Genomic DNA, 20,877 nt, shown 5'->3' on the forward strand with positions numbered 1-20,877 from the left:
GAGGAAGAAGCTTCCAGAGCCATTGCTTCACAGAAGCTGTTTTCTAATGAAGGTAGAGTCTGGAACTTCTCAGAGCTCCAGGAGTACTGCAAGGATGAAGAATCTTGCATTAAACTCTGCACTCGCCTTCAAACACGTGGATTTATCATCACGAACAGTCCCCAAGCGTTTTCGACAGTCGTGCCAACAGCGAGGTATGATGACCTTATTGCCACTTCCACATATTGGATGACACATACAAACTTTCAATAATGTCTTACCTCTGTCACATTTGCAATAGGTCTGATAAGAAGGAAATTCTTGCTGTGGCCAAGAAGGATATTGAATATTTCCACACAAGACTTTCTGGCGGTGATTGCATCCCCACATTTGCAATGACTACCTTCAGACAGTACTGTGAGGCCATCCTGATTTTACAACATGGACTGACAGGAAATGCTGTTCAAGAACTTTGTGTAAGTGCGCCACCAACAACCAAAGTGCACGATAAGTGAAATGACAGCTGATGTAAGTCTGTATTTCTTTAAGCTCCAACACCTTTTTTTTTACATACACAGGTAGAGGACTGGATGGCGCGGAAAGCAGTAGCTGATGGTGTTGAGCTGAGTGGTAACTTGAAGATAACCAGCCAGGAAGAACAAGTAAGTCATTCATTCTCAGCAGCGACTCTCTTCTTGCTCTATAGGCACCTTGTGAATTGATTTTATGAGATATTTAACATTGATTCCTTTTTTTCTCTGCAGTTGTTGGACTGCTATTTTAGGAACATCCGTCCAGTGTCCTTGGAAAATCAAATTGCTGGCAGCGATGACAGGGGCAAGTTCTTCCTAGGAGAATGTGGGGTCCCACTGTCCAACCCATCATTAGATGTAAAACGCCTGAGAGCGAGGTGAGTGCTTGACCTAACTGGATCAATAGCATATTAAGAAAGATTTGTTTCTTTGATCTGACAGAGAAACCCTAACCCTGGACTCATAACAGTCAGCCACATATGTTGCTGTATGTCAGAGATGTTCGCCCCTTGTATTTTGGTTTTTTCATCTCTCTTGGCTCTAATTAATTTGCATGCATTAAAAACCACAGATACCTGAGCACTGAACCTGGGGATGCTATGGCTGAGTCAGCATCAAGCTCAGTAGGACTACCGACACCAGGACAGGCCAGGTACACTTTTTTTTTAAAAATATCACACACTACCACAAGTCAACCTGTGTTACACGTTTCCACATTTAAAAACTTTTGATGGATTTGATGCATCCCCTCCTCTACACCTTTCATGTAGCACATCATCTACGCACCTGCCACTCCAAGAATGGGATGCCTTCCTGCAGGCCTTCCCGGTCACGCTGACTGGAGAGCCACCATCCAAACGGCAGTGTGTACAGGCTGGCTTTCCACAGCACAGACACCACTACAAGAAATGGAGGGATATTCAGCTGAAGAAAAGAGTTGGGTACATTCTCGGTAAGGCCTGGGCATGTCATGTTAATGGAGCTGCTTCTGTTGCATTGCTTTGTTTGTTTTGTATGTATTTCAGAATGAAAATACTTTAATAATCTCTAAGAAAATTATGTGGGTTACACTTGTGTAGAGACAATAGCAGTAACAGTCTGAACTAATTAAATAATACAATACATGTAAGTATAACCCACTCAATGTTGTACACCCAAATATACACAGATAGCTCAATTATAAATATAAGGAATATTTTAAGGTACAAATACGTGATTGACTAAAATGCATATGGTTGATTTTTCATTTTTAAGCCGCAATAATCACTTGCATTATTTCTTGTACGTCGCTTTGTGACCACTTCATTTAGGTCAGTCAGTTGGCAGAAGAGGAAACCCACCTCAGCCTGCACGTGTGCAGATGGCTTTGGACAAGGAGAAATGGCACACCAACAAGCCCACTGTCAATGCCATCTTGCAGGCCTGGGTTGTTCCGCAGCCCAGTATACAAGACAACCAGTCCCTCATGTCTTCGATTGCAGAGCAGAAGTGGAAGGGCCTGGCTTTGCAAGACTTCGGGGAACGGAAGGGCAAAGGTAAAATGCACACAACATTTAGACAAATTGCAAGTGAACGTTTCTAAGAGCCCTGTCATGACCGATGGTATCTTTCAACTTACAGGTGTGATCGCACTTATGCCTTTCCACAAAGGGGATATAGTGTGCGATTACCACGGGACATATATCACTGAAGCAGAAGGGAAACGGAGGCCCCAGTCGGGGTATCTGTTCTTCTTCAGGGACGAGTGTGACCGAGGGATGTGCATCGATGCCACTGCATTCCCCTGTGCCTGTCATCCCGACATTGACACCTATGGGAGGCGAATGAACCATTCCCGAAAAAATCCAAACATCAAGCCCCAGAAGTTTACAATGAACTTCCCTGCAGGACCTCAGGAGACAATACTTTTCATTGCCCTGAAGGACATCGCAGTTGGTGAGGAGGTGTTATGGGACTACGGGGTAACTCGGAAATCTTATGGTGGTGAAGGGGAAGACTTGGAGTGGCTGGACAGCTGACTTTCATTTTATCTGTTCTTTTCCTATTCTCTTTGCATGGGCTTTTTTATGTAGTGATTTTATTCTTAAAAAACACAGCTGTTTTTACATTGTCTTGCATGTAATTTAAATGTGGTTTGAGGGTTTTTTGTTTTGTTTTGTTTTGTTTTAATTTACGTATTGAAATAAAGTGTGATGTTTCCAAATTTCACTCTGCTTCATATTGTATTATTTACGTTCACTGTTTCGTGTTTTATTGTGAAAGTCTTGTGTTTCCATGTTCAGGTGTCTGGTTTTGCTTCCACTGTGGCTCCATTTTAATTTCTCATTTGTGTTCCCCGCGTCTTGATGCCTCCTGAAGAGCATGATGATTAACATAGCCAAGGTGATTATGAAACACGTCAGGTTTACAGATGAATAATAACAATAATAATAATAAATGTGAGATACTAGCTCTACATGAGTGTCTCCTGCAGTTAATATGTAATACACAGATGAAAGATGAGGTGAGATATCTAGGCATTATCTCTTGTCATTTGAAAGATTAACTACTAACAGAAAATAAGAATATCTCAATAATAGACTTAGAATTTTCTATCCTAAGCCAATTTTAAACAGGTGCCTGCAGATTCTTTGGGAGAATTTGGACAGTCTGTCTGACATCTGCATTGACTCATATTTGTTTAACAGCCCGGGTCTGCGCTCAGGTGTCGCACTTTGGATAAATAAGATAAATAAGGAGACCAAGGCCCTGTACAGGCTCTTGGTAAATGCATTGAGGAAATTAATGACTGGTTGTGCCACAATTTTCTCCAGCTAAACAAAAACAAAACTGAGGTAATAGTCTTTGGCGCCAAAGAAAAACGATTACAGGTCACCAGAGAACTTCAATCTATACATCTAAAAACCACAAACCAGGCGAGAAATTTGGGTGTAGTGATGGATGCAGACCTAAACTTGAAAAAGAAAAGAAAAACACATTAAGACAATAACAAAGTCAGCTTACTATCACCTCAAGAATATTTCAAGGATAAAAGATCTGATGTCTCAACAGGACCTGGAAAAACTAGTCCATGCATTCATCTTTAGTAGGCTTGATTACTGTAACAGCATCTTTACAGGTCTACCTAAAAAATCAGTCAGACAACTACAGCTCATTCAGAACTCTGCTGCTCGAGTCCTCACTAAGACCAAAAAAGTGGACCACATCAGTCCAGCTCTGAGGTCTTTACACTGGCTGCCTGTCCGTCAGAGGATAGACTTTAAAGTTCTGATGCTGATCTGTTTTGATTTTATATACTGTTTTGTTTGTTTGTTTGTTAATTAGTTAGTTTGTTTCTTTGCTTGTTTTAATCTATTTTAAATCATGCTTTTTATTTGTTTTTGTTTCTAATGTCTCTGTAAAGCACTTTGAATCACCTTGTTGTTGAATTGTGCTATACAAATAAATTTGCCTTGCCTTGCCTTGAGGAACTGCCCCGGTCTTTATTTATAATTCAGTGAGCGTTTGTTCCTTAGATTGGAATGTGGAGGTGTGTGTGTGTGTGACAGACAGACAGAGAGAGAGAGAGAGAGAGAGAGAGTGTGTGTGACACTTGCTGTGTATTTAAAAAACAAACGCTCAAACAAACCAAAGAGAAAAAGCTTACATGTTTTCAGTTTTCAGTTTTATTTGTCATATGCAAGTTAGCACAGGGTCAACATTGCAATGAAATGTGTTTGACGAGCAGCAGTCACTCAGCAGCTTGATACAGTAGGAGAAAATATAGGAAAATAAAATAATAAGAAAATAGAAAAATAGTAAGGAGCAAAATATTAGAGAGACATGGTAAAAGAGAAAAGATGACTAAATATATATGTATCTATAAATATATGTACACTAGTGATTAAATAAGAAAATCTTGAAAAGAAATATGACGGGAGGGCAGATGGGATATTGCACAGGAATGAGCAGCAGAAAATTACAGTATTGCACTTTTAAATATAAATATCAATGACAATAAAGTGGAGTGACCAGTGCGGATTAAACATTACATGTATTATGAAACAGATGGTTTGGCGACAGTGGTCCAGGTAAATGCTACATGGACACCTGATCAGAGGACAAGGGCTTAAAAGGTGTCTGTGTGTCTGTATGTTTATATAATTGTACATATGGAGGAAAAATTTCCTAAAACCATACTTGAAATCATAACTAATGCACTTTATAAAATAAATACCTAAAGGTTTTTCAGAAATTATTACATAGAATAACATTTGGGACGTTCAGTGGATGTCGTTCACTGGCTCATTCAGTCAGTGTCGTTGAGTGGGTGTCGTTCACTGGCTCATTCAATGAGTCGTTCAATGGCTCATTCAGTGAGTGTCGTTCAGTGGGTGTCGTTCACTGGCTCATGCAGTCAGTGTCTGTTAAGAAATATAGTCTAAAACACTTCTTCAGTAAAGACTCAGAGAAGAGAAACTTCTTGCTAGCAAAAGTGCAGTCTCCAGAACTGAGAATAAGACAAGGTACGACCTCTCTCATGCTCCTAGGATGTGGGGGTGAACATCCTAAAATGTTACAGACCTCCTAGGATGAGACATTCTTTCAATATGCCACCAACTATATACTTGTATATTTATTATTTATATATTTACCATATACTTCTACACACAAATGATTACATGCAGCATTCTACCATATGCAAACTTATATCATTAGCACTTAGACCCCCGGAGAGCAGTCATTTTGGTTTTCTACCTTAGACCCCTGCGGAGTCATCATTTTGCGTTTCTACCTTTAAAAGCCGGAGAGCAGTCAGTCAAATGCTGGAGTCGTTCATATGTATATTAGGTCGTTACCTAGGAATTCTGGAGGGAGGGGAGTGGGGGTGAGTGATTGAGGGGGTGGGGGAGTGGAGTGTTGCATGATGTCTTGGAAGCGGTTTCGTGCCATAGTTCCAATTATCTGTGGGTTTCCCAGGTTTGCTGACCAGCAGTCATTTACCGATGGAACCCTGTAAACCCCCTGCAAGATGACAATTGCAATAAATGCCATTAGTTCAGGGAGGTCCATGAACCAATGAACATGCTCCATGCACCACTCAGCAGGCCATTTGTAAATATGTGTACAAATGGTTGGTTTTTTGTACTGTTTTCATCAATAAATGTCAGCAACAAAGGACATACACCCATGTGTGTTGATTTCTCCCTAAGATGGCAAACTGAAACACTGAAACACTCCACTCCCCCACTGCTGCTAAAAGCGGTGAGCTTCCTTTTGTGTTTCATCTTGATGCATTCTCAATCATCCAGGGAAACAAATCTCCAAAAGTCACCAACTTGGAGTGTTTCAGTTTGCCATCTTAGGGAGAAATCAACACACATGGGTGTATGTCCTTTGTTGCTGACATTTATTGATGAAAACAGTACAAAAAACCAACCATTTGTACACATATTTACAAATGGCCTGCTGAGTGGTACATGGAGCAAGTTTTGGGTGGCTTGCGACCTAAAATCCAAGTACACAGATGCAAAAAAAATCAGGCCACTGTGCGATGTGTTCACTGCTACAGGTACACATGTGGGAAATGCAGACGACAGATACCGTGGCAGTGCCAGGATTGTGAGTGATTGCTGAAAATGTTGAAATGTACTCACTCACTTTTTATCATTATTTGTAAATATGTGTACAAATGGTTGGTTTTTTGTACTGTTTTCATCAATAAATGTCAGCAACAAAGGACATACAAAGGACGTGTTGATTTCTCCCTAAGATGGCAAACTGAAACACTCCACTCCCCCACCCCCTCAATCACTCACCCCCACTCCCCTCCCTCCAGAATTCCTAGGTAACGACCTAATATACATATGAACGACTCCAGCATTTGACTGACTGCTCTCCGGCTTTTAAAGGTAGAAACGCAAAATGATGACTCCGCGGTCAATTTAGCCAATTTAGCTTCCACTTCCACCATTTGACTGCTCTCGGGTTTTATAGGTAGAAAGGTAGAAGCCTGGGGATGCTAGTGTTAAAAGATTATACTGACTACTAAGCACAATTTTCCTAATAACAGTGTTGTTGAGTGGGTGTCGTTCACTGGCTCATTCAGTCAGTGTCGTTGAGTGGGTTATTCAGTGAGTGTCGTTCAGGGGTTGTCGTTCACTGGCTCATTCACTGAACGACATTCATTTCCTATGGCGGCAACTTTTGACTGGACCCTATATAAGGGGAGGAGTGCTCAGCTCAGTCATTCATGCCCTGAAACTCAGAGGAGCAGTGTCTCTGGATTTATGACCACAGCGTCTTGGTTAACTAAGACACACAACTTTTCTTTTTTTATCTGCTGTCTTGAAAGACTGTATTTACAATACAGGTAATATTTTTGGCATATTCTTAACTGTTGCAAATTGCTCTTTCCTGTTCTTTACTTACTTGATTTTAATGTGTTTTACTTACATGATTACACTTTTTTTGTCTTTCCTGGTTTAACAGTTTTTCAGTTACATTGTTTCACTTCTTTTTTACTTACCTGATTATACTTTCTGTTCTTTCCAGAACACAACAGCCATGGAGGACGTTGGTGTCGAAAACATGAAGGGTTTGGCGGATGCTTTCGCCAGATCTAAAAGCGTTGAGGATTTCCTCCTGGACCCCAACATTTTCATTCCATTGCAGGCAACGACAGTTGAGGATCCAACGAGACGTGTTTGGAGTAAATTTGATTACGACGGAGTGGTGGTTGAACTAAAAAACTTGGAAGGCCTGCATATACCCTTTTCTAGGTTGAACATGGCACCCTTCAAAATGCACCAGCTGAAAAACTCCTGGCACACCATAAAGAAACACTTTGACCTTAGTAAGTTGTCTGTGGAGGGCTTAAAAGTGCTGCGAAAGGTAAGAGGCTTTGATTTTGCCTACCTGGACGGGGGATTCAAGTTAGAAGCTATAGTAATTCCCAAGTCCCTTGTGGTGGTGGACAGAGTCTGTAAAATGGCTGACTATTTACCAAGACACACGGTGGACCTTGTTAATGGCATCTTAACAAAATTTGTTGAGTTGCTCAAAGACCTTCCACTGGAAGACCTGAGCAGACCCACGCTGCAGAAGACCATCATTCACAACAAGGGGAGCATGAACGTATTGCCACAGGATCAAACGTTCGTACTCTCCAAACTGGATGAAGCGAAGAGGATGTTGCCGGAGCATCCAACATTGGAAGTCCGGTTCTTTGTCTATAAATTTGGACAAAAGACAAGGGACCCCTTTCATTTGTGGGAAGTAGCTGACCCTGACGAGGTTGTGCGATGTTCTCTGCACGTGGCCTGCAACCTCATACCACTGGACCCTCACACCACACTTTTCTGGTCAAGAGCAGGACTGGAAAGGATGTTTGGACCCAGAGCTAGGCTCTTCACGTCCATGTCCATGCACGAGTGTGTTAACGTGCAGACAGAACTTGACCAGCACCCACCGGACATCTTGCCAGCTTTGGCAGAGATTGCCACTAGGCCTAACGTCACCTTCTGGCAAGTTTATGTGGACAGCCCACACACTCATTATATGTCCACATTCCGGCACCCCATTAGTGGATTGATCGTCACTGGTGGCCTCGGCCACCCGAATTACGTTCAGGCGGTGGCCACCAGAGCTGAGGACTACTACATCCACATGATGGACTTGGCCAGGAAGGCAGCAGGTAATTATAACCTGAGAATAGAGATCGTGGAGGGGATAGAAGGGAAGGAACTGGCAGACTTTACAGACATTGTTTATGCATGCTCATTCTTCGACTTGAGTGCATTACATAAGTGCCTGACGGACTTCCCCCTCGTTGTACCCTTTAAACGGGAACAGGAACAGCCAAGCGTGAATGAAATACTGTCTCGCTGTCTAAAGTATATGGCTGACCAGCTCCGGCAACTTGGGGAGAAGCACACAGGCAAAGGCGGCTTTCTCCCAGTGTGGAAGGCATTCCAGCTGGAGCTTGCGCTGGAGGAGGCATTATACGGGCACCCCTTGTCCAACATGGACAGACAGTACTCTGCAGCACTCGGGACCAGCTCGCTGCACGAATTCAGTGCAACCAACATGCGGGGCTTCATGGGCCTGGGTGCAGCAACTGGTGCAGCTGTTGACGACTGCCCACCTCCTCTGGCACACTGGACAAGGGACACACTCCAGATGAAAAGAATCGAGAGGCTATTTGCTCTCACATTGACTCTCGAGTGCGAGCCTTCCGTGCTGGGACCTGAGCTTGTGAAACTCCTGCTGAAAGACCTCTTCAGGAGGAACGACGGCATCTTCATCTCAGAGCTGCAAGGGGAAAAATGCCCAGAGAATCTAAAGGGACACATTAATCTGGCTGCACTGACGGAGAACCTGGCCACCAGAGACTCCTTCCCGACCCCATTCACCTTTGCCCGGGCGAGGAAGCTTGTTGAAGGGGAAGGGAAGAATGTACAAGAATGCCTGAGAGCAGGATTCCTTGAGCTGAAGGTCAGGTGGTTCCCAGACATTAAGTACCGCGACATAAAGGGAACAAGGAGGGCTTCTTGGAACTTGATTGATTATGTAGAGATACATAATGAAGACAGGGAGCCTTCCATCGAGTCCCAGGCCATGGCCATAGTGGGAGATGTGGCCATGGAGATGGAGCGCCGTGGACTGTGCTACGCCAGGACCCTTGAAAGGTACAGAGAGCATGGAATGCCATGGCTGGCGCAAGTGATGAAGAGGATTCCGGGGAAGACTGAAAAACACACACGGAACAAGGTCTTGGTGCTGGTCAGCTCAGTGGGACTTATCATGAATAAGGATTTTGTGTCATATGAGAAAGTGAAGGACCTACTCCTGGAGCTGAAGATGACACAGGCAGAGCTCCAAAAGTACAGGATCCTTTCAACGTCAGTCTGTGAAAAGGTTTTCGGCTTCACTCTCTATAAGCTCCACTATGACATTCTTTATCGAATGGGGAACCCAAAACCCCATGCGGAGAAAAAGTTGCCTCCAGATCTCCCCCTGGAGATGGAGGAAGAGGATGCACCTGTACTTGAAGAGGATGAGGAACCTGACCTATTGCAGACGAGAGCTGTGTACATGCCCGCTCAAACCAGCAGACACTGGACACAGCAGGAAGAGGGATTTATCAACCTTGATCCAACAATCTCCACTGGCGTGGCGTACAAGGAGTATGTCGGACAATGCAAAGCAGCAAGACTACCTGCAAGGTCGTACAAGGGCTTTGGGAGAAAGCGAAGAGACCTTCTCAGGGATGCATAGGCATACAAGCTGATTTCCTGTTCTAATCATGTCCTTTCTTTATTTTGACTTTATGCTTAGAACTAGCACAGTAGGACATATTTGTTTATCTTTTGAATCCACTTTAAGACAAGTGTGAATTTGATTTCTGTTGTAGTTGATCTTGAAGAAGTGTGATCTCAGTTCATTTTGTGGTGTTCACAAGTTCCACTGTAAATAGAGGTATTTAAAATAAAAAAAAACCAAAAAAAAAAACCACCCCTCACATGGACTCTGCCTTGACGTGGCGTGAGGGCTTACGTGTCCCTCTGGGACACAACCAAAGAGTCCAGCAGCTGATCAGCGACCAGCTGAACCTCCAGGCCATAACAGTGAAGGACAGAGCAGTATACTTCCTGTCCCTCACCCTCCTGTCACTGCCTGGAGGTTCAGCTGGTCGCTGATCAGGTGTTTCTCTCCCTATCACTATCTCTCTCTCCAGGGCGGAACTGATTACGGGTTTACGCCCTCGGGCCAGCTCTCGGAGGAAGAAACACCTGTGCCTCGTCAGTGTGGATTGCATTTAAGCCAGGAAACAACGGTTGTTTTTCGCTGGATTTGTAAGAATCGCGTAAGTGAAATTCTAGCAAGTGTTTTTCCGTGTCGTTGTGTGTTTGAAACTAACAAGCGTTTCCTTATGCGCAGACCCTCTGGACTGTTTTCCCTGGTGTTCCCTGAGTGGCGAGTGTTCGAGTGGATTCCTGTGATTGTTTGGAGAGAAACGAGAGTTTTCCCCTGGATTTCCCCCCGGAGCCATGCCCGTTTCACCTTTTGTATATACACTTGTTGGACACTGTACGTTAATAAATTCTCTTGTGTGCATCCATCCCCGGAGTGCAGCGCGTGACTCCAAGTTGCACACCGTGACGCCTTCCCCACAAAGTTACCTGAATACATACCTGTTCACCAAGCACACACCTACCTACATACTTACCTGGTCGTAGCGAATACTCACCTGAATACTGTGCAAATGTTGAATAATGAAAATTAAAACAATTTGATCAACGTTTGTTGTTACTATTTATTAAATTTTATTTTCAGTTGTTCATGACGGGACAAACAGTGTTGGGGGAAAGAGAAAGATGAGAGAGATGAGAGAGAAAGATGAAGGAACAGAAAAACTGGGCAACAGGGACAGTGAGAAAGGACACAAAAGAAAAAAAAATCTCCCGTTTTTGGTTCACATTAACTTAAATAGATATTTTTTTGAAGAACATTTGATTTTTTGAAAGACAATTTAAAAAAGAGGAAAAGAAAAAAAGACTGGACGCCATGGAAAACGGCTGGACTGTGGTGCACTATGGCCGCCGGCGCCAACGTGACCGCCAAGTGTTCTGGGACGGGTACGGGTACGCTCCTTTTCCTCTCGGAGAAGGGATTATCTTCCACAACCTAACCCTAACAGTGTACAGTGACTGATCAGGCAGTACAGTTTTAGGAACCTTTTTAACTGAGGCAGGATGGCATTTTGGTTTTTAATCAGAATCTACCCTTCAGCCAGAATTCATTTAAAGAGCTGTGGGAACAGCTACCTGTGACTGAATCTCTGTCCGTCAGTTTGGACACTACCTCAACCGTGAACAGCAATACAACGGGTCATGATGAAACCTGGAGGCCAGATGACACCATGGAGATGTTTCAGATCATCAATGAGCAGCAATTAGCTGAAAACTTTGGTGAAAATCTCTTTGAGCTGCCAAATGACATTTTGCAAAAAGACGGCATTACACCTGCAGCCTCCACTGTTCCGGTTACGACAGATTACCCTGGCGAATGTGGGTTTCAGCTGAGATTCCAAAAGTCTGGAACAGCAAAATCAGTGACTTCAACTTGGTGGGGAAAATGCAAAGCAAACGTGTGGTCGCAAATTTTGAAGCCACCCTGATAACCTTCTCCCACCAACGATGTGGAGATCCAAGCCTTTTAGATCCAGTTAAAATCAAGACACTTAAAACGATGATAAATGCAAAGACTGGTAACAGCGCAAAGAACCATAAAGCAAGAGAATTTTTAAAAAACTATGAGAAATAAACTAGGCTCTGCCCATGACTCAATCTTTGCCTCTCTTCCTACCTCATCTCCTCTAACTCCATCTGCTGTCCATCTGAGAAAAAGGCACAATTTGCTATTGCATTAGTCTATTATTTAAATTGTCCACATTTAACAATTCTTCACCTAATCCACAATAAAGTAATGATAAAAACTGTTATGGAACCTAGAAATTGTATTTGTTATTGTTTTTATACTTGGATCTGTTGTGCCAAAGTAGGTATCCCCGACAGAATTTGTTTCCCCTGTGCTGGGAGCACGCAGGAAGTACTGATGTTTTCATTTTGTGAAAAATTAGTATCGTTACATTACCATACAACAGAAAATTATATATATATATGGAAAAGCCGACGTAGGACAGTTTTCCAGTTTCATTGTACTACTGTACTATGTATGACTGTGCAATGACATTAAAGAGTTATCTCATCTCACGGGGTATCAGATGGGATTATTTTAATAAAACATTAACATTTTGGCTGATAACTATTTTTATTCTCCTGTAACTTTACTCTAAAAAGAGCTAAATCCTCTAAAGTTTCAGGAGTAATGCGTCATAATAAGAAGTGTTTGTGAATGAAAAATCAGCAATGTGGGATACTGTTTGTCCGTGATTTACACAGGGGGAACAAATTGTGGCAGGATCAGCCTGATATTATTTGTATCGCACTATAACTTCGTTGTATAAAGAGCTAACATCTCAAAAATGTCAGGAGTAGTTAGTCATTATGAGAAGTGTTTGTAAAATTTGCCACCGACATCCATGTGATCAACAACAGACACACGTCATTGCCCTTCGTGGTCTAAACCAATCAGAGATAGTCAGGGGCGGGACCTCTGGAAATGTCCTTGGTCCAGCTGAAAGTGCAGGTGGATAGAGAAAGGTGAGTAGCTTGAATGAAGCGATACCGATTCATTAAATCCTGAATTGAATGAATATAAATGTATTTTACCAGAAACGCCAGAGTCTCAGGCTAAAGCTCACAAAACTATTTCAACAACAACCAGCGAATGAGAGCAGGAAACGGTAAACACAGAGCGGACCGGCGCATCAGAATTAGCTTAGCCGCCGTCGGGGCTGAAAGCCAAAAGCTCACTAATTCTGATTCGTCGTGTCTGAATCGTCTTTACGTCTTTTTTGCGCAAGATTCTGGGCTGCAGGTTTTGTCTCTCTTCAACCAAAATTCACTAGGCCAGCAGCAAAAGAAGAACCAAACTATGCTTCACATTTGATAAATATCGTCGTTAATTCCCTATTACTTTTGCTGTTTTGCTTCCAACACGATAAAAACCACAGTTCATGCACAGCTCTCGCTCTGTACTTCAAGAAAAGTTTCCCATCTCAAACATCTGTTTTCCGCATTACTCATTCGCTTATTACCCATCAGTCTACCGTTGTTTACAGCGCTGGCGGCCGCTGTCTTTTCTTTTCTTTGTACTTAAATGACCTCGGACAAGAAAGAATAATTTCTGCTGTTTAATACTGAAGAAATGTAAACTTTTTCAAATTGGGTATAATTGCAGAATATTTTTAAGGTTATCTGCTATAAAATCCATGCCAGGAAAATCTCCTTTATGTTTTTTATTTTATTTTATTCTCAGTTACTTTGACACAACGGCATGTGCTGTGATGGTCACATCTCTGATAAAGTTTAGTGTCAGTACTGATAAATGATCAGAATTATAAGATCTCTCACTTTCTGAGTAAAAATTGCACCAAATCGAATCTGGACCTTGTGAAGCGGAATCAAGTGGATTATAGAAATCAGTGATGATACACAGGCCTTGTGAATATCCTAGGACCGACAGAAGTGGATATAACTGACCGTGGGCAATGAGAAAAGATGAAAAGAACGATTGATAACTTTTTTGTCAAGTTAAGGCCTGATCGATCTGAAATTCATAGCCAGTGCTCTGACAGGGAGCCATCAATCTTTGAACGCTGATTTGGGTGCGCCCAACTTTTTTTTTTTTTAATGGTGTGCATAAGAAAAAAAGTTTTGCGCACTCAGAGAGAGACAGTGACACTTGCTGTGGATTTGAAAAAAAAAAACACACAGAAAAACCAAAGAGAAGGACAAACCTCAACTCAAAAATCTTTAAAACGCCTTCATTCTTCTCATATGATTAATGAGAAGGAAAACGGGACACCACTGTCTTATAATTCCCCAGGAACAAACTCCTCTTTCTCTCATTTCAGACCTGTTTCAAATCATAAGCAGACACAACCAAAAACCGGCTCACCTAATCAAACCAAATCCCAACTTTAAGCCACTATCCAGTCCTGTCCCCCTTCTCTCCTCATACCGGTACCCACAGTTCAGACCCCACCTCAGGCCCCTTACTGCCTGAGGTGGGGTCTGAAGTATTTTCCAGCCTTATAAAGAAAGGGAAGACTGAAGTGGCAGACTGTCATGCAAAAAGCGAGCATCTCCTCCTTGCACTGCTTACAGTCAAATGACAAAATATGTGAACTCTTTTTAAACAGGAAAAAGGAAGAAATTGTACACCAGAGGGGGCAAGAAGGAGAAAACTTGAATATAAACTCAAAAGAAAAACCGCTGTTCCTTCCCTCCCCCAGAAGGCAGTAGAATATCATCATGTTAAATGCCACTTTTGGGGGGGGGGGTAAAATTACTTGACAAATATGTTTCTCTTTTTTGTTATTTCGTCCCTCTTTGTTACAGCTACAGGAGGACAATAAACAGAAGAAGGAGAGCGGCACCAAAGAGGCGAAAAAACGAAAGAGCGCACCACCTCCTGACACCACATCCACAAAGAAGTCCAAATGTACCTCCAGTGCTGAGGGGGACGACAAGGAGGTTTTTCTCCTCCCTGTTCGTGGGCGTGAGCGTTACGAGATGTTGAAGAAGATCAATGACGGTTTGGAGCTGCTTGACAAGGACAGCAAAAGCAAGTCAAAGGTCTCAGTGAAGCATGAGGTTCCCGTGCCCTCCAGTGGAAAGAGGCTGCTCCAGAGAGGAGAGAGGAGTGACAGCGACTAAGATGCCCATCACCTCAATTTCGAAAACAAATGTCACCTTTTTGTCTAAGCCTTTAGGATTATTTCAGGTTTTAAATGCCCATTTAAAAACCAAAATGCCATCCTGCCTCAGTTAAAACGGTTCCTGAAACTGTACTGCCTGATTAGTCACTGCACTGACATACTGTTGTGTTCAGTTATGTTTTTCTTTTCTTTTTAAAAAAAACAAAAAAAACAACAACCCTATGTTCCTAATTGGGTTAGAGCCGTTCAGCATGGTTTGAGTGAGATTAAGAATGATCCTTGTCATAACGAGTCACTGCCGTTTATTTAAATAAAGTTCAAAGCTAGGCTTGCAAAACTTGAATGGAATTTGCCTCTGATGTTGCTGTATTACTGTGCTACAGTCCTGTCGCACCATGTCATTTTTAAAAAAAGAAATGTATATATTTTGCATGATTGTCTGGGAAATGCAACCACCTCTGCACAACCTTGATTCATATGCAATATGTAATCATGTTTGTGTAACATGAAAGAAAAAAGAGAAAAAATGATGATAAATGCAAAGACTGGTAACAGCGCTAAGAACCATAAAGCAAGAGAATTTTTAAAAAACTGTGAGAAATAAACTACACTGTAAAAAAAATAACCCTATTCAAATTAAAAAAAATGATGTCCAGTTGTCACATCCAAAATATTTGGCTTTATAGAATCCAAATTGAGTCACTTGATATGACCTGATACTTTTATGTTGATATAAACAATATTACTAGACTTGACTGAAACTTTAAATTTTGCATTGATCCAAATTGATTTTTTTACATAGAACCATATTTTAATTATTGAACCAAGCTAATATATTGAAATTTAACCAACCTAATGTATTCACATCGAACCAAATTAACATGAACTAATATGTTTGTGTTGAAGCCAGGTAATTGATTTACATATATTCAAACTATATTTTTTACATTTCATTTCAGTTCAAAAATGCTCTGCATTTCCTATAAAAAACAAGACAGTTGGCCAACCAATTATTTCAAAATTATTTATTGTTCCAAACCATTTTAACTATAATCAATAGAGAGGATTAGTAATATACAGATTTAGTGCTACAGCAGAAATGATTAGAGAAATGTTTGTTTTATAAAACCTGCAATCTTTTGAAAACCAGTATAAAACCTGCAACCTGTCTAAAACTGGCATAAAACCATTATAAAAACTATTTTTAAACCAATTTGCAAGTACTCAAAAATGTTTATATGTGCACTGTGCCTGTACAATGTAAAAAAAAAAAAAAAATCTACACATGTATCAATGAAATCAACTTAAATCTCCCTTTCAAATGGGTGTTCTTATAAATTTTGAATGTAGAATACCACTGCAGGCCAACCAAGCAAAATAACCAAGCACACATGCACATGCATGTGCACATACACATGCACACATGCATGCAAACACACTACTGTGCAGTGTTAAGTTCACAATTAAGTTTGCGAATCTTAGAGGTCATCTTGTTAAAGTCAAGCTCCATCATAATCTTTTGAAGAGCCTCAAAGGTGAACCTGAATCCTCGTGGATATTCCATATTAAGAGCATAACAGAGTCCAAAGACCATTGCCTCTCCAGCTGCCACAGAAGGCAACTCATTCAGGACTTCCACACCATCAATGATTATCCCGATGTCTCGAGGCTGATGTAGGAGGCTTGAGTTGTCCCTGAAGATGAAGAGTGCCATGGTGGTACTCTGCAGCTCTTCCTCAGCTTCATCTTTCTGGGATATCTTGAGGTAAAATATGGAACAAAATGTACAAGTGAAGAATTGAAGTCTGGCACACCTGATAAATCTTTGACCATAATAAACTACTATTTTGATAGTTGTTTGGTCACAGACTATTAGAACAATTATTTGACTAATCAGATTGTGAATTGCATAATCATTAAATTAAATCAATGGTGGAACATTTTCATAAATGTTCCACAAAGCCCAAGAAAAAAAAAGAAAACAATACAGAACCCTAAGATATTAACTTGATGAGTTGATTAATCGTTGCTGTCCTACATTAATCACTGCATTTAATAGCAGAGTTGTCAAATTTACATCAAGAGACTGCATCTCATGTAGAGACAGAACAGATATGGACATACCATGTATTCTTTTATCAAGTCCTCAACACATCAGCAAGGTGAATGAGAGGATAATGAGGGAGAGTCTAGATTATTATGAAATGTTTAAAAAGGATGTGCAGTGTAAATGCAAAATGATACCTGTTCAGATTAAATGAAAATGTATGCTTCAGCCATGGAATGGATGGAGCGATCTGTGGTTCTGAAAGCATACAGAAAAAAAAGAATAATGTTACTTCTCTATAAAACACATTACATAGAAAAACCAAGAAATACGTAACATGACATACCAAACAGTCTACAGACCAGCCATTAGCGACTAAGTTTGGCATAGGGTCAATTTTTTGCTGTTAAAATTAAAATTTCTTCAGAAAATGCACATTTTTCCGAGCTGCGCCTGAAAGTCAATTGAAGGAATTAGTCTTATGTCATTGATCTTATATGCTGGCTTGTTATTTCTGTCTCTAAATCATGCACATTAATAATTATCTTTTGCCCTCGGTGTACACACACATAACACACAGATATTTATATGAAGAGAGACAAACGTGCGCGCACAAACACAAGCTTGTGTCTAGAAACCGCGAGCTCACCAGAAAAATTCAAACGAAGCGGAGCACGGAGTTATACTATGAATGTTATGAACTATGAACTTATGCTAGCTAGCTTTATCCACCACCGATGCATCGTGGTAACGCTAGCTAGTTAGGCAAAAAGCCGTTTTTTACCAGTATACTAACTTGTATTCCCGACTGTGATGGTCGGTTTCTGGTAACCAGTTCTAACGTTGCGCAGGATAGCTAGCTAGCTTATAGCTAGCAGCTACAATCATGCAAAAATTAGGGGTGGCTGTCGACCCAGCTTAAATGGGGTTATTTTCTGCGATTTTGGCAATACAAATTATAAAAGCTTTTGTAACACACTTGGCTTTACTTACGTTTATTTTCAGATGAAATTAATCAAAGATGTGACATGATGTTTCCAGCAGCCATGCAGAATAAAAATGGGTCCCGGTCTATTTCTGGTGGGCGTGTTCAAGTGCAAATCACTTTGACTCAAATTAAAGATATTATCTGTTCAACATGAAAAGAAATATATGTTTTGAGAGAAATCAAAAACTTTGCGTTGCGATGTTCACAATCCTGTACTGACACTATGGGCACATTTTTAGAAATCTATTTAATTCCACAGAAAGGTTAGCCACTTTAGTGTTTCACTTGTGACCTATTTATAGCTCACTGAAGATGCAACAATGTTCGGAGATAGAGAGAAAAAAAAAGAACTTTGGTGCAGGTGCAGGTGCAGTCTTTATGTAGCTTTCTGGTGACCTTAAAAGAACCTTTACGAAGCCCGTTGACAGGCCTTTAATCGAATGATCGGTTGGTTGATTGATAACAGAAAAAAAGGACACATAAGATGGACATAAAGGACTGAAAACACCAAGAGCAAAATATTGCATCGCACTCATTTATGTAGTTTATTTTTAGATTAGATAATTTTGCAAAATAACGCAGCAAAATAAATAATAAGAGCCGGGATGTGCAGACTATTTAGCACTGAAAAAACTCCGTCCATGTGAACAGAATCAGGTGTTACCTTACCTGTTGATTAAATATCAAGACTATTTAGCAATAAGCTTACTTTAAAGGCTCGTAATAGGTGAACTGTCTTGGTATAGTTGAGTCACGCAGAGTTCATGGTCCATGTTGTGTTACTTGTTGTTTGTGTGTGTGTGTGTGTGTCACCCGATGACCCCTGGCGCCGGAGCGTCTAGACTACATTAGAGATGTGTCACAGCAAAGAGCCGCACCTGCGCTCAAAGAGAGCACATACATAGAGGTGAGATGAGGATAAATGGATAGATGCGGTCCTTTTTCGAAGCTGAGCGCACAGTTGTATTTCCTGCACAATCACACACGAAGTGAGGCTGTGTTTATGCCGGTTATACCATGAATATACACCCTGCAGGCACCACTTGTTTGTCAAACTGTTTATGAAGCAAAAGTCACATTTCTGTTTATTCACAAAGCAAAAAGAAGGGGGAAAAGAGGCGTAGGAGGGGGTGGAGCGTGCGCACTAGCATACCGGCGACGGCTGTTTCCTTTCACTAAAAGGAAAAAAATAATAAAATGTGTACTTCACGTTACGGTTAAAACTGGGGTTTTTTTGTGTTTTTTTAATTTTTATTTTATAGAAACAATTTTTGCTCATAACCAATTGACAGGGGATTTCTTAAAATCACCCCGCAGTTCTTCAGCTGAGACACCTGAGTTAGAAAACACAAACACTGCAGCTGTCTTTGTACAAACTTGTACAAACTCTGTTTTGACCTTGTATACTGTATTTCCCCAGCCCCTCTATTTTGAAACTAAAACTATTGAACCTTAATTCAATTTCTCACTTCACATAATCGTTTCACTTTTGCCTTGAAGTGTTACTTTTAATTTAATTTAATTATTTTTTTATGACGCATGTTCTCTGGTGAGTTCAGGTACATCTGTAACTTCAAGTGGAAGAGTTGCATGTGAGTTAAAAATTTTCTATAATACCAAAAAAAAAAAAAAAAAAGACAAAATACTGACGTTTTTGTCGAATAATCTGTCTGACATGAGGGATAATATAGCATTTGCATTTTAACTAAAAGACTCGCGCACTGACACTATGGGCACATTTTTAGAAATCTATTTAATTCCACAGAAAGGTTAGCCACTTTAGTGTTTCACTTGTGACCTATGAAGTACCCCCGAAATTGTATCATATTAAACAACAACAACAACAATAACAACAACAATAAACACTCGAGGACTTTAAAGAGTTTAATTTTTACCGAGGTTTGAGAGCGCTCACCCCGGCTCGGGGCTGCACAGATGTGATGGATGAGGGCTCCTTGCTGCAGACTGCAGCGGAGTGTTTGACAGTCAAACTTGAAAAAGTCTTTGGAACTGAAACGGTCTCTGCCAACACGAACACATACCCCAAACAGTTCGGTAAATATGTACAGTTTCTCGCAGCTTCAGTTTTCAGCAGCTACCAGAACTTGCCTACCGTCTGCATCCTCCCAGCAGCCTCGCACTTCATCTGCGGGCAGTACTTGCGTGTGTGAGCGCTGTCACCGGTGGCTTCGCAGATCGGGCAAGTGTAGTTCCGGAGGACGGGGCAGAAAACTTTCCCGTCGTCTGATTTGAGCTTGTGAGATAGGTACACCCTCGGAGTCTCCCCGTTCTGCTTGCATAAGCGGCAGTAGTCCGAGGATGAGGCGCTGCTGCTGGTGTCCGACGCGCTGCTGGTCGGACTGGACTGTGATGAGTTTTTGGAGGATTTCTTCCCCCGAGTGGAAGTGTGGACCTTACTCCAAGGGGGCGCTTGTCCCTTCTTTGGACGCTCGGTGTCTCGGTTATCAACCTCACGGTTGCTGCACAGTTTCTCGAACACTTGGCTCAGATTCATGTAGTCGTGCCACATGTTAAAGCTGTCCCCACCAGTGAGGATCGCGCTGTGGACCTCCAGTCGTCTCGGCATTGTGGTCATTTTTTGGCAGAAGTAAAACTGAGAGTGTGTTTGGAGCGCCTCATATTTATAGCTCACTGAAGATGGTTTTAAAATGCAACAATGTTCGGAGATAGAGAGAAAAAAAAAAAGAACTTTGGTGCAGGTGCAGGTGCAGTCTTTATGTAGCTTTCTGGTGACCTTAAAAGAACCTTTACGAAGCCCGTTGACAGGCCTTTAATCGAATGATCGGTTGGTTGATTGATAACAGAAAAAAAGGACACATAAGATGGACATAAAGGACTGAAAACACCAAGAGCAAAATATTGCATCGCACTCATTTATGTAGTTTATTTTTAGATTAGATAATTTTGCAAAATAACGCAGCAAAATAAATAATAAGAGCCGGGATGTGCAGACTATTTAGCACTGAAAAAACTCCGTCCA

At 41.4% G+C, this 20,877-nt stretch overlaps 3 protein-coding genes across 3 annotated transcripts in view; 2 read left to right on the forward strand and 1 right to left on the reverse strand.

The window, feature by feature from the left end:
• LOC146576867 (uncharacterized) overlaps positions 1–4,132 on the forward strand; it is a 4,578-nt gene extending 446 nt beyond the window's left edge. The window contains exons 2-9 of the mRNA XM_085272530.1: positions 4–194; positions 281–455; positions 558–641; positions 744–889; positions 1,084–1,164; positions 1,283–1,464; positions 1,823–2,047; positions 2,133–4,132. Of these exons, the coding sequence (XP_085128656.1) occupies positions 4–194; positions 281–455; positions 558–641; positions 744–889; positions 1,084–1,164; positions 1,283–1,464; positions 1,823–2,047; positions 2,133–2,530 (1,482 nt within the window). The 3' untranslated portion in view covers positions 2,531–4,132. The remainder of the gene's footprint in view (positions 1–3; positions 195–280; positions 456–557; positions 642–743; positions 890–1,083; positions 1,165–1,282; positions 1,465–1,822; positions 2,048–2,132) is intronic.
• Positions 4,133–11,060: 6,928 nt separating this feature from the next.
• Positions 11,061–15,184, forward strand: LOC146576868 (cellular tumor antigen p53-like). Its single transcript, XM_085272531.1, has 3 exons — positions 11,061–11,137; positions 11,346–11,643; positions 14,480–15,184. Exons 1-3 carry the CDS (start codon positions 11,061–11,063, stop codon positions 14,837–14,839), a joined length of 735 nt encoding a protein of 244 aa, XP_085128657.1. The 3' UTR covers positions 14,840–15,184.
• Positions 15,185–19,884: 4,700 nt separating this feature from the next.
• On the reverse strand, positions 19,885–20,472 carry LOC146576869 (nanos homolog 2-like). The gene has a single exon (XM_085272736.1). It carries the CDS (start codon positions 20,470–20,472, stop codon positions 19,972–19,974), a length of 501 nt encoding a protein of 166 aa, XP_085128862.1. The 3' UTR covers positions 19,885–19,971.
• Between the last annotated feature and the right edge of the window lie 405 nt (positions 20,473–20,877).

The sequence above is a fragment of the Mchenga conophoros genome, linkage group LG4 (assembly GCF_057382185.1).
Source record: "Mchenga conophoros isolate Kocher_MC1m ecotype Shallow Benthic linkage group LG4, M_conophoros_male_GT1.1, whole genome shotgun sequence".
Taxonomy (NCBI): domain Eukaryota; kingdom Metazoa; phylum Chordata; class Actinopteri; order Cichliformes; family Cichlidae; genus Mchenga; species Mchenga conophoros.

Bases quoted from the DNA above. Each gene is read 5' to 3' on its own strand.
- LOC146576869 (XM_085272736.1), bottom strand. From the start codon at position 20,472: ATGACCACAATGCCGAGACGACTGGAGGTCCACAGCGCGATCCTCACT.
- LOC146576868 (XM_085272531.1), top strand. From the start codon at position 11,061: ATGGAAAACGGCTGGACTGTGGTGCACTATGGCCGCCGGCGCCAACGT. The intron at 11,138-11,345 runs GTACGCTCCTTT...TCTGTCCGTCAG, and splicing joins GTGTTCTGGGACGGGTACGG to TTTGGACACTACCTCAACCG. The intron at 11,644-14,479 runs GTGTGGTCGCAA...ATTACTTGACAA, and splicing joins GGGGAAAATGCAAAGCAAAC to ATATGTTTCTCTTTTTTGTT.